This window comes from Myotis davidii, unplaced genomic scaffold (assembly GCF_000327345.1).
Source record: "Myotis davidii unplaced genomic scaffold, ASM32734v1 scaffold395, whole genome shotgun sequence".
NCBI classification, from domain to species: domain Eukaryota; kingdom Metazoa; phylum Chordata; class Mammalia; order Chiroptera; family Vespertilionidae; genus Myotis; species Myotis davidii.
This window is the reverse complement of record NW_006287904.1, coordinates 4,566,335-4,578,761: the sequence shown is the minus strand read 5'-3', so window position 1 is coordinate 4,578,761 and position 12,427 is coordinate 4,566,335. Positions and strand designations below refer to the sequence as shown.

General features: G+C 50.9%; 1 protein-coding gene across 1 annotated transcript in view; it reads right to left on the bottom strand.

Annotated features, from left to right (window-relative positions):
* The window catches only part of LTF (lactotransferrin), a gene marked incomplete at its 5' end in the record, with an annotated part of 20,141 nt that overhangs the window by 2,745 nt on the left and 4,969 nt on the right, over window positions 1-12,427 (bottom strand). The window contains 9 exons of the mRNA XM_006759657.1: window positions 776-960; window positions 2,759-2,826; window positions 4,503-4,644; window positions 5,181-5,336; window positions 6,223-6,270; window positions 8,427-8,517; window positions 9,884-10,038; window positions 10,905-11,079; window positions 11,517-11,695. Coding sequence (XP_006759720.1) covers window positions 776-960; window positions 2,759-2,826; window positions 4,503-4,644; window positions 5,181-5,336; window positions 6,223-6,270; window positions 8,427-8,517; window positions 9,884-10,038; window positions 10,905-11,079; window positions 11,517-11,695 — 1,199 coding nt within the window. The remainder of the gene's footprint in view (window positions 1-775; window positions 961-2,758; window positions 2,827-4,502; window positions 4,645-5,180; window positions 5,337-6,222; window positions 6,271-8,426; window positions 8,518-9,883; window positions 10,039-10,904; window positions 11,080-11,516; window positions 11,696-12,427) is intronic.

Sequence of the window (12,427 nt, the reverse complement as noted above, 5' to 3'; positions counted from 1 at the left end):
CAGCTGAGGATCTGCCCCAAATGTCGGTCCCCAGCAGCCTTCTAACTGGCCAGCTCACCCGGAGAGGCAGTCTGCACTGGACATCATCGGCCCCCCACAGGCCATTGCCTTGGCAGGGCACTTGGCCTCCCTGGGCCACAGTTCCTCCTCCACGCCCACTCCCACTGGGGATTGAGCCTGCAACCTGGCCATAGGCCCTGACCTAAAATCAAACCATGACCTCCTGGTTCATGGGTCAACACTCAACCACTGAGCCACACCGGCTGGGCATGATGTTTTAATACAAACCTAGGAGTTCTAATAGAGATGGCAGACTGTAAGGAAGTGGTAGGATTTCCTTCACACCACTCTCAGAGATGGTGTCAAGGCTACTGAAGTTCTGGGTGAGCTGCTTTTGGAGATGACAAATGCAGTGGCCTTGTCTAGACATTGCTCAGTTGGCCCAGACTTGGGGAGCGTTGAGTAAGCCACTCTACTTAGTTGTGGGAGGAAGGCTCAGTAGCCACCCTCTTTGCCTGAAGAACTAAAGAAGGGACTGAGCCGGACGGGCAGTGAGCTCAAGGCCAGGGGCAGGAGACTGAGGGCAGGAGTTAGGTCGGTCCTAGAAATCCCGGGACAGTTCTCACTGAGACTCTGGGCAAATACTCTCACCAGCTTCAGGCGGGGGGACTGGAGAGAAAGGCGAGGCATGGGCTGGTTGGCCCAGCTCTGCGGTTGCCCCCCCTGACAGAGCCCATGCAACCGAGAGAGGGCAAAGGGCCCTGGTGGTGCATACCTGCTGGCCGAGCAGCACCTGCTCCAGGTGCTCCACCTTATCTCTCCGAGATACCACAGCATGATTTGGGGCCTTGGCCAGGTAGCAGCTTTCAGCCTCAGTCACAGGCTTCCGGGTGCCATCGAGGCACAAGAGCTCAAAGTCCTCCAGCCTCAAATCCTTAGCCCAATCCTCAGTGCCCTTTCCTGGGGAAAGAAGAAGGTGGCATCAGTCCAAGGGGCCTTCTGGGTGGGTGTCACCATCCACTGGCCTCTTGAAATGCACCCACTGGGCTTGTGGTGATGTGAAGGGGAGAGAAGAAAGCGCTGCCAAACACGTATTAATGCTGCGTCCATACAATGAAATAGAAGTCAGCCATGAAAAGGAGAGAAGTACTGATACACATCACAACATGGGTGAACCTTGAAAGTAGCTGGTCACAAAAGGCCACATATTGTAGGATGAAATTTATGTGAAATGTCCAGAATAGGCCAATCTAGGGAGACAGAATGTGGGCGGGTGCTGCCAGCTCTGAGAGAGAGAGGGAAAGTAACTGCACTGGAGACCACTGAACTGTCCACTCTGAACGGTTGGGTTTATAGTATATGAATTGTATGTCAATAAAGCTGTTAAATGTTTTATAATATTGTTTATTGATTTCAGAGAGGGAAGGGAGAAGGAGAGAGAGAGATAGAAACATAAATGATGAGAGAGAATCATCAATTGGCTGCCTCCTGCATGTCCCCTACTGGGGATTGAGCCTGCAACCGGGCATGTGCCCTGACTGGGAATCAAACCGTGATCTGCTGGTTCATAGGTCAACACTCAACTACTGAGCCATGCTGGCCGGGCAAAGCTGTTAATTTTTTTTTTTTTTTATTTTTTTAGTTTCTAAGAAGAAAACCCTCTATCTATGCCATATTTCCCAGTGAGTTCCAGAAAAAGAATAGCTGGTTTATGTTCAAGAACAAATTGTTTCCTCTTTCCTTTCATATTCAAATGCTCTTAGTGTAGCCTGAGAAAAGAAGGAATGTCTAAGGGTTTCTCACATATATTTGGTCAGTCCCAATAAAATACAGTTGTAAAATCCTACAGAAGTTTAAAATTAAACCTGACATCTGATCCCTGGAGACCACTTAGATGAATGGTTCATAAATTCTAAATGGAATCGCATGTATGTCTGTGTGCATGCAAGTGTGGGTTCATGTTCAGGCCTCTGCTACTCTCCTGCCATCCCCCCTCAAGAAAACACTCCATCCATTCTCTTGTCTTTGTCCATTGGATATTGGGTCATTCTAAGTTTACATGTCTGGCCTTGACCCCTCTCCCAAGCGATGTGAGGAGGAAGGAGCGGCTGTGACTGTTGATGTCTTTGAAGGAGGAGGGCAGAAAGCTGGGGCTGTCCTTTCTCAGGGGACGAAATGGGAAGGCACTTGCTGAGCAGGAGGGGAGGGGTAGGGAAGCTGAGTGGGACTGAGGAGAGGGGTGCACTCTGGAGTCTCGAATTTGGTCATTACGCTTTTCATTTAGAGATCAGAGAGTGATTATTCAACGTCATCTGATAGACTATCCTCTGGCATCTGCATCTGCCTGTGATTTTGTCCCCATTTACTCCCAAGGAGTTTCCAGACAGTGACTCACATGGGGCTGAATGAAGGTCCCTACTTCCTTGTATGAAGGGAAGTTTCATTTGCATATGTTTGATTTTTTTTTTTTTTTTGTAGTATCATCCACATTCAGTCACCCATAGGCTGGGACAGGCAGATGGTGTTTCTGTGGATGTCTAGACAAAGCCAGGAGACATTTGCTACTGAGTGTAAAAAAAAATCAATAAAATATATTTTTAAAAATCAATGTGACACCTATAGACATTACCAAAGTAAAAAATTTCCAAGTTAACTTAAGTCAGGAAACCTGCACATCTTCCAGCTGCAAATATGACCAGTAGGAAACTCTGTGATGCCCAAGACTCTGCTCCGGAGGGGAAAGGGAAACTCCGCTTACCATTCGTGTTCTCCAGGACAGTGGCATCTTTCACAAACGCGACGTCTCCCGCATTCTCCGCCAGGCACCTAACATGGTCCAGAAAAGAAACTCAGTGCCGGAGAAGAGAAACTATCAGAGTTTTCATAAATATTTGCAATATACATTTCGAAACATTGAAGTAAACATAGAAAAGATAAAGACAAAATATTTCCAGGAATTTTATGTTTAAAACAGAAGATTTACACATATGTGTAGCTTCCCAACTCCTAAAGTTTCAATAAAATGATATTTATGAGATTTTTTTTTAAGTTTTAAGCTGACAGGAGAGAGGAGTACAAGGAGAGAAAGAGAGAAGATAATGACAACATTTGGAAGTTTAGAGAGCACGTGGGTGAGCAGTAATTGACCAGCAGAGCAATAAACAGCTGTTACATAAGTTGGAAGCGGGGGAAGCCCAGAAAAAAAGCTGATGTTCATGGTGAACTCCAGAAAGGCTCGACAACTAGAAACACCATTGGAAGGGACTGAGAACAAGAGTGGAGAGAGCCGACATAGGTGCAGGGTAGGCGCCCTCCTAGTCCGTGCCGCTCCTCCTCGCAGGAGACTGAAGGTTTGTCCATAGGGAGATTGAACCTGAACAACACTATGGACTAGAGAACCAAACCCAGTTGAGGGCAGAGGCCCAATGCTGAAATCATGGAATGGAGTGAAAACTATATCTTGGAAGGTTCATTCATAGCCGCTTACCTCTCCCAGGCTCCCAAGGAAAATCTGATCAATTCAAAGAAGATGCCTATGGGATCTGATACTTAGATGTCCCACAGTGAAATGACACAAACCAACTGCCCGACAGTGAGGCCCACACTCGCCAAGATGTGGCAGCTGGTGCAGAGCTAACAGTCAGCTCTGGTGCTTCTCTCTTTAAATACGGACAAGCAGCCAGAGAGCACTGCAGACGTGGAGAAATGTCAGGAGATATGGAGACCAATGCAATCACACCGGGGGGTACAGAGACAATATAGTAAAAGCTACTTTTATATCATGCCATCCATGGAGAGAAGGCTACTGAGTTTATACTAAAAAGTTCCAAGACCACCCTTTGACCCATGTTGCTCACAGGTGCATAATGCCACCTGCGGGTGAAATATATTATTGGAGAATGGAGAGAAGGACTGGTTCCCTCCAAACCCCTAATGTAGTAAGTGCCACTGAGAATCCTCATGCATGGGATTACAAAAGGTGGGTTGTGGATCATCACTGTAAATAACTAAGTGGTTATCATTCTGAAAACCTTTTTTTATTGTTATTTTCCACTTAACTAGTGGAGAATAGCCCTGCAATGCTGCTTTTTCTCTTTGCCATCTCTCAGGCCAAAATCAAAGAGAAAAGTGAGATGGGAAGCATGAGGATCTAGCATGGGGGAGAGAGTGGTGGCTGTGAAAAATGATTCTTCCCCATAAATTCGAACTGTAGATAGGACTTAAGGTACCACGGGCTCTATCCATTTGACTGAGGATGAGGCCATTGAGGGCCCCTGAGGTTGACTTTGGCTCCAGGCCACAAGGAGGAGCCCAGCAGAGCTGAGATCAGACTGCCCAGTGCCAGCCCCCACATCCGGGGTGGTGAGTGTGGGGGGAACAGCCCATCAGCAGACCCTCAAGGTAGCCCCTGGCTCTGCTGTGACAGGCCACATCTGGCCCCTTAGAACGCAGTGCCAAGATGCTGGAGGATGAGGCACAGGCCCTCTCCTGGGGGCACTCACCGGAAAGCCCCAGTGTAGCCGTAGTATCTCTCATTGCTATTGGGGGCACACTTGTTCTGGCGCGCTTCGTTGCCAATACACAGCGCACAGAGGTTGGAGTTCGGGTCGGACCCGGGGGCACAGCTCTGACTGAAGAATTCATCTGTGGGGAAGGCACATGGGACGTCAGCTCTTCCTACCTGACTTCACGCCCACGCCTTCACCTAGCAGGGGATGCAGCCTGGTCAGGCTCATTCTAGTGCCCAGGACAGAGAGAACACAGCCACTGTCACAAGCAGTGACATGTCACCACCAATCCGGGGCCCACCGGAAATCGGGAAAGGCTTCAGACTGCAGGCATTGGCAGGAGATCCACCTGGGGCTGGGGAGGAGTCTATGGTGGGACCCTCAGAGTGTCCCCTGGCCAAGCCTTGAGCTGGGGACTGCACTGATGAACTTGGCTATGTGCAGAGAAACGGACTGAGAGTCCAGTGAGTTACCTCGGAGTGGGGTGGGCAGGGCAGGTGTGCAGAGAACCATTCAACGCATCCGGACTGCGAGGCAGCCACACAGAGAACTTGCTGACACCCATAGAGGCTGTGGGCCTGCCAATCCCCACCCCCTCCTTCGCTGAGATTCCTCTGGAACCTTCCACGCCCACCCCAGGGTGGCCCGCCCTCCTCCCTCCGGACTCCTTACCAAATTTGCAGGAGCCTGTCTGGTTGAAGAGCAGACCCACGGGGATGTTCCAGCCTGCAGTCCTGCCCACGGCAGTGTGGCAGGACTTCTTGCCTTTCAGAGAATTCCAGGTGAAGCCAGCATTTGATTTCTTGACAACCGCCACGGCTCGATACCCTTGGACGACAGAAGAGCAAGTCTTCATCTCCAGGGGCCTGGCAGATGGACGCTGGTGCAGCTGTCTGCACCTCAGACCGAAGTGGTCAAGAAGCACCATCAGCAATGCTTCCTCCCCCTCCCCCGCAGGTGCCGCATTGTTAGGTGGACCACAAAGGCTTACGCTGCTGTCCTTTGGGCTATGAAATGAGATAGTAAGAAAAGCTGATTCTTTCTGTGATTGCTGGGGACATCCCTTGACCAGCCACACCCTGTCCCTGAGTTATAAACCAGAAACTCACCTTTAAATGTGAGCTACTAAAGCAACAAACACTGAACGTCTAGCGTAACCCCAATGGCGCATAAATCACCAACTGCAATATGCCCTGGGCCAGAGCGATGGTGGCCACCAGCTAAGCGCTGTCTGGACCGCCCTGTGCTGAGTCCTGCGCTGTCAGTCCTCCTCCTGCCAGGGTGCACCTGACAGACTCCCACTGTGGGCAGCGCACAGCTCCTCCGAAGCTGGGCCAGCACCAGCTCTGGGCGGGCAGGTGGGGCTGGTGTGCAGAGCAGGGCATTAGCACAAGGGACGGGAGCTGCCACAGCATCAATGTCTAGGCCTGTGAGTGAGATCAGGAGACTCTCTGAGCCACTGTTCCTCATCCATAGGAGATGGAGATGGAACACCTTACCTCCCACGTGGCCAGGACGCAATGAGAAACTCTGCAAGTTCTCTGCCAAGTGCAAAGGTCAATCTAACATCCGTTGTAATTGTCTACGAATTACTTGCATCTTCACAAGAACTTTGGCTGCGTTTCTGTCTGCGAGTTTTTTAAAGTACCTACCACCTTTTCCTTCAGCAACAAGAACTTACCCTTGACCCTGAAAATGACCGATTCCAACTCACCTTCCACTGGTCTATTCACACAATCCGAGTTACCGCTCTCTTCAGATTCTGAAAGAAGAAAGACAAGCAAAATGTTGTGAAACGCTCCGATTTATTGAGAAGTCACAAACTTTTAAATCTCAACAGTGCAGACTCGAATTTGAAGACTGTCCCAGTGGCTGCAGGCAGCAGAGCTGCACCCATGTGTTCACCACAGACACAGACTCGGATGTTCCCAAGCAGCGCTATTCACAGGCGCCACCCCCAGGGAATGACCCAGGCGGATAAATAACAGCGGTAGAGCCACACAATAGACTACCACGCAAGACTGAATAGTCTACACCATGCACCACAAGGAGGAACAGCACAAGTATAACACTGAGCAAGAGATGAAACAGCATGCGCTGTGCGGCTCCTTTTACATGAAGTTCAAAAATAAACAGAACTGATCCGTGCCCTGGGAGGTCAGGAGTCGATACCCTTGCTGGAGTAAGGGGGCTGGTGACAGGAGGGCACACAGGGGCTTCTGAAACTTGCTGTGTCTTGATCTGGGCACTAGCGCCGGGGGATGCACCAGTGTGAAATGCCATGGAGTTGTATGCTTATGTGCACTTTTCTGTATGTATATTATACTTTCCTGAAATATTTCCAAAAACGTTGCTCTCTAAGGCCAGTGCCAGCTCCAGCCGAAGGAGAAGTGGGTAAGTGAAGAGTTCTCTATACCACAGCTCATAAAAAGCAGACTGCCTGCAAATCCACTCGTGGTAAAGCACCTAGGAAGCAACTGGCTACCAAAGCTGCTGGTGAGAGTGCGTCCTCTACTGGTGTGGTGAAGAAACTGCATCGTTACAGGCCTGGTCCCCAGCACTGAGTGCGATTGGACGTTATCAGAAGAAATTGCTCAGGACTTCAAACCAGATCTGTGCTCCCAGGGTGCAGCTGTTGGTGCTCTGCAGGAGGCATGAGGTCTACCTGATTGGGCTTTTTGAAGACACCAACCTGTGTGCTATCCATGTGCCAAAAGACGTCCACCCTAGCACACCACATACGAAGAGGATATGCTATGACCCTTGCCGGTTTGGCTCAGTGGAGCAGACTAAAGAAAGGGTCCCGGGTTTGATTCCAGTCAAGGACACATACCTTGGTTGCAGGTTCCCTAGCCATGGAGGGTACAGGAGACAACCAATCGATGTGTCTTTCTCACACTGAAGTTTCTCTCTGTCTCTCTCTCCCTTCCACTCTCTCTAAAAGTAAATGGAAAAATATCCTTGGGTGAGGATTAACAAAACAAAAGAATATGCTATGATAAAAAAAAACATTTCATTCTTTAAAATTTTTTTCTCTTTTTCCTGTTATTGGTAGTTCTGAATGTTGCATTCTCTGCCATTCCCCCATGGGGTCAAAAGGTACTAAGTAAAATACTGCAAGTGGAAAACGGGACAGAAATTAGGTATTGCAGTTTTTCTATTTTCATTTATGTGCAAATTTCTTAAATATAAAGTGGGGACATAAAGCATTAATGCATGTAAAAATGCTTCAGTAAACAAGTTTCAGCAGTTCAACTTTATAACAATATAAATAAGCCTGTTAAATTTTTCTGGACAATGCCAGCATTTGGGTTTTTTTTAAACAAGTCCATTTCTTACTGATGGCAACTAACGGAATCACGCAGTAGATCCCATCCATTCACTATACTTTCTGACTGATTGCCCTACATGCAAGTACGTGCTTTTAATGTTGTCTCTTTTCTGTGATGTTCCTGTAAGTTTGCTATTAAAATACATTAAACTAATTTTTAAATAGATTTCAGAGAGGAAGGGAGAGGGAGAGAGAGGGAAAAATATTAATGATGAGAGAATCATGGATTGGCTGCCTCCCGCACCCACCTTACTGGGGATCCAGCCCAAAACCCAGGCATGTGCCCTGACCGGGAATTGAATCATGACCTCCAGGTTCACAGGTGGATACTTAACTTATACTTAAGCACCTTTTGACCCCACGGGGGAATTACTGGGCCACATTGTAATTTTTTTAATTACGAAGAGGAACCTTGGCTCTGTGGAGAACACAGCCCTTGTGTTCACTCTTCCCCTGATTCTCCTGTTTGAATGTATCCATCCTTCTCAGTGCCTCCGCCTGGACCCACAGAGTGGGGTGGCTCCTCCACCCCCAGCCCATGGCCCAGGGGAATAAACCAGAGAGGACCCCCCCACACGCACACTTACTTTGGCTCTCTGCCAGCACAGGCACCAAACCGCATTTGCCCGCGATGTAGATGAATCCTCCGTCCAAGCTCATGGCGTCAGCTTCTCCTTTCTGCAAAGACAAGCGACTCTGTGGCATCAGGGCGAGGCCACACGTGTCCCGCCTGGCTGGACCGCTCTCAGAGAGAACGGCTTGATGGCAGCTGTCCCACGAAAGCAGCAGAAAGAGGCGGGAGTGTTTGAACCGAGCACCCAAAGGGCACCCGTAAGCGCTGCTAATTCTCAGCCAGCCAAGGGCCTTTCCTGCTGTCACTTCCACTGGAAAGAGCCTGCACAGGCCGCACTCACTCTCTGTCCCCTGAACAAGCCCTCTGTGCCCTGGAGTGCCCTTGGGACACTCTTCTGCACAGCCTCACTCCCTCAGGAGACAGATGGGACCAGCTGACTACACTCCAAGGGCTGCACCGAAGTTAATGGACAAATGAGCTGCGATTTCTAATTACACTGGCTCCCGGCAGGAGGAATGTGCACGGAACAGGGAGTCATCAGGGTCCCACACGCCCCCTTTGGCCCAGTATTAATTTTCTTGCGACAATATTAAAAGTAACTGGAGCCCTAACCAGTTTGGCTCAGTGAATAGAGCGTCAGCCTGCGGACTCAAGGATCCCAGGTTTGATTCCAGTCAAGGGCATGTACCTTGGTTGCAGGCACATCCCCAGTGGGAGGTGTGCAGGAGGCAGCTGATCAATGTTTCTCTCTCATCGATGTTTCTAACTCTATATCCCTCTCCCTTCCTCTCTGTAAAAAATCAATATATTTTTTAAAAATTAAAAAAAAGTAACTGAAGACATGTATGAAGATTTCTATTCAAGGAAAGGCATTATGGGGTTATTGTAACAACAAAATAAGGGGACAAAGAGGAATAGGGTCATGACCAAGCCACATCCCCATAAGAGATACCCTGAAGTCATGTCTTTCAGAAGTGTTTTCAAAGGCTATATATTCACGTGATGTGGCTGTGATATACCATTAAGTGAACAGGACGCAAGTAGCACCTGACAGGTATGAGCCGGTGCTGTGGCCAGCCCAGGCATTGGGGCCCCGGGAGTCCTGGGTGGGAAAGTACCCCAACTTCAGTGGTGGTGTCTCTCTGTGTGAGTCACAGCTGGTTTCTCTTTAATTATTTTACATCACACCTTTCTATCTTTTCCAAACTACCTGCAAGGATCGTGCATTGTTCTTATCATCAGAAGAGTTGCAACCCCACAATATACAGTTTTCTGACAGAAAGCTGTGTCTGTTTGCACTCTGTGTGCTGGGCCAGAGGAGACCCCCGCCCCTGGTCCCCCCTGCCTACCCTCACCATAGTGCCTCCTAGCGCCCAATCACTTCTAAACAGATGCCCAGGACCTGGGGAGTCCTCCGGAGCCCGCTGCCCCACCCGCAGGCCACACAGGCTCCCACAGCAGCAGCCTTACCAGGACCAGGGCAATGCAGTCCTCGGTGGTGGCGGCGGTGGCACAGGCCACTGTCCCATTGCTCTGGCTGCTCCACTGCTGGCACTTGCGCTGCTCCTCGGGGCCCACCGCACACCACACGACCCGTGTGCGTCGCGCCTCCACCTCCGCGGATGCTGCCCAGAGGGACACAGCATCAACAGGGGCCCTGAGCCTGGCCAGGGACACCCCACGCTGCCAACCTCCCTGGGGCCCGGGCTCCACTCTGAGCACCCTTCCTGCTTGGCCTTCCCATGGGTGCGGCCCAATCCTACTTCCAGATGGAAGAATCTCCAGGCACCTGCCTCGCCCCCTCCACTGTCAGCACCCAGCCCCTTCCCAGGCAGTTCCCTCCTCACCTTGTTTCTCGGTCCCATTCTTCTCCTGGCTTCTAATCCACCCTTCACTCCTTAGTGTAACCACTTGCCTAATATCTCAGTCCCACAGGATAAAGCTCCAGAACTCAGAGACAGGGACAGCTCCCCAGAGATGGCCTAGGGGACCCTGAACCAGTTCTGACCTCTCCTAAGGCCGGCAGTCATCTCTGGGTTCACCCACACTCCACGCCAAGCCCCCCGTGGGGGAAGAACCACGACTGAGCGGGCCCACTGTGGTCTCCCCAGCCAGGCCCAGAGCCCAGGCACAGGGCAGTGTGTACCAGGCCTCTGGTCTCACCCCAGGCGGGCCCCGGCTCTCTTGGCCCGTGTGCAGTTTGCTCACCCCATAGGAGGCAGACTGACTTTTCTGTCAGGGCTGGGGAGGCTGACGTGCACAGGACACGTGACAGCATTAATCACAGGCTGACACATTCTCTCGGAGTCACTCCCACACATTGAAACGCTTGCACTTGGTTGACAGAGACACTCGCACCTGCATCAAACCTACCACGGCGGAGACCCCCAGTGGCTGGGACATGGGGCAATGACCGCTCCAGGGGGTGTGAGGTGCTCTCCCCAGGGACTCAGCTGTGGCTCCCCACCTGCACCAGCCAGCCCTCACTCACTTTCCTTCAGGCCCTTGAGGGCAGTGACGTAGTTGGAACCGAGGTACAGCCCAGCGTCTATCTTCGAGGGGATCCTCAAAAACCCGAGCGCATTATCTTTGAACAGCAGGTCCTTCTGCCCACGCGGGGAGCTGAAGAGCTGGAATCCTGCCGATTTGCCTTTTCCACACTTCTCCTAGTTAAGGACAACATAGAATTGCTGATGTCACAGTAAATAAGAAAGAAACAAAACCACAATGGTGAAAAAGAGTATCTGGAACTTAGGGGTGATTCTGAGAGCGGGAAGCTTGGCTGCCTTCCTCCTGTAAGGGGCTCAGGCCATTTCTGTGACGTAGCTCAGTCACGGCTTATTCTTTAGGATGTTGCTGGGGTCCAAGCACCTTGGGGTCCTGAGAATGTTGCACTGTCCTCCCAGCTTTGCCCCAGCCCATGAGACACTGTTGGTCAGTAGTGCTGGAGGGGCTTCGTAGCTGCTGCTGTCCAGAGGGCAGCCTAGGCAAGCAGCCCACTGGACACGCCTGGCCAGTGAGGCTACAGAGGGGCTTCTAGAAGGGCAGGAAGTTAGGGGAGGAAGGAACCTCTGGCATCAAATCCCAGCAGGAGTGTGGATACCTGTGCCTTGTTGAGAAGCCTCCAGATCAAGTCCTCCTTGCCATTCTCACTTCGGGCCACAACAGCATGAGAAGGAACCTGGGCCAGGGAGCACTCCTTGAAGTCATCCACTGACTTCCGAGTATTGTCTAGGCAGAGCAGCTCATACTGGTCTCTCTCAGCCTTGTCTGGCAGGTTCTCTGGGGAAAAGAGTTGAGGAGGGGGGTTGGAGGACCCTGAGGAGCCTACTCCAGGTAGAATCATGAGCCCCAATTCCTCTCCCCCCATGGAATTTGAGCTGGAAGAGATATTTTACACAGTTGACAAAATTGGGGGTTCTGAAAGAAAGACAGTGGATTGGTCTAGATTCTAGAGTCTAGAACACTCAGAAAGGTAAAGACTGCCCAGCGAGCCTCAGGGCCCGGCACAGTGATGCTCTGAGTGGATCATATGGGCTGTGCTGGTGTTGATGAACCAAGGAAGCTGAGTCAGACATCACGTTTCCATGGCAACCCCACCTAGAAAAGGGTCATGTGATGGAGACAAACCAAGGGACCAGCCAGGGGGTGCTGCCTTACCCACATCCCTAGAAAGAATGAAAATGGATGTCATGTGGTGGGCCTGTCTCTGGAGGTCCTGATGAGTGTGATGGGCCTGTCTCTGGAGGTCCTGGGTGAGTGTGACGGGCCTGTCTCTGGAGGTCCTGGGTGAGTGTGATGGGCCTGTCTCCTGAGGTCCTGAGTTAGTGTAGTGTGTCTATCTCGGGAGATCTTGGAGAGAATGTCATGGGTCTGTCCCCAGTGTTTCTGGGTACAATGTGTCATTTGTGCACACCCAGCTACTGTGCTTCAGTGTGTGCTCTCTCAGGGCACTCTCTAACTGATGTTAGTCTATCCTACCTGGGCCGCCCCCCCTCCCACACGTCCCTCCCC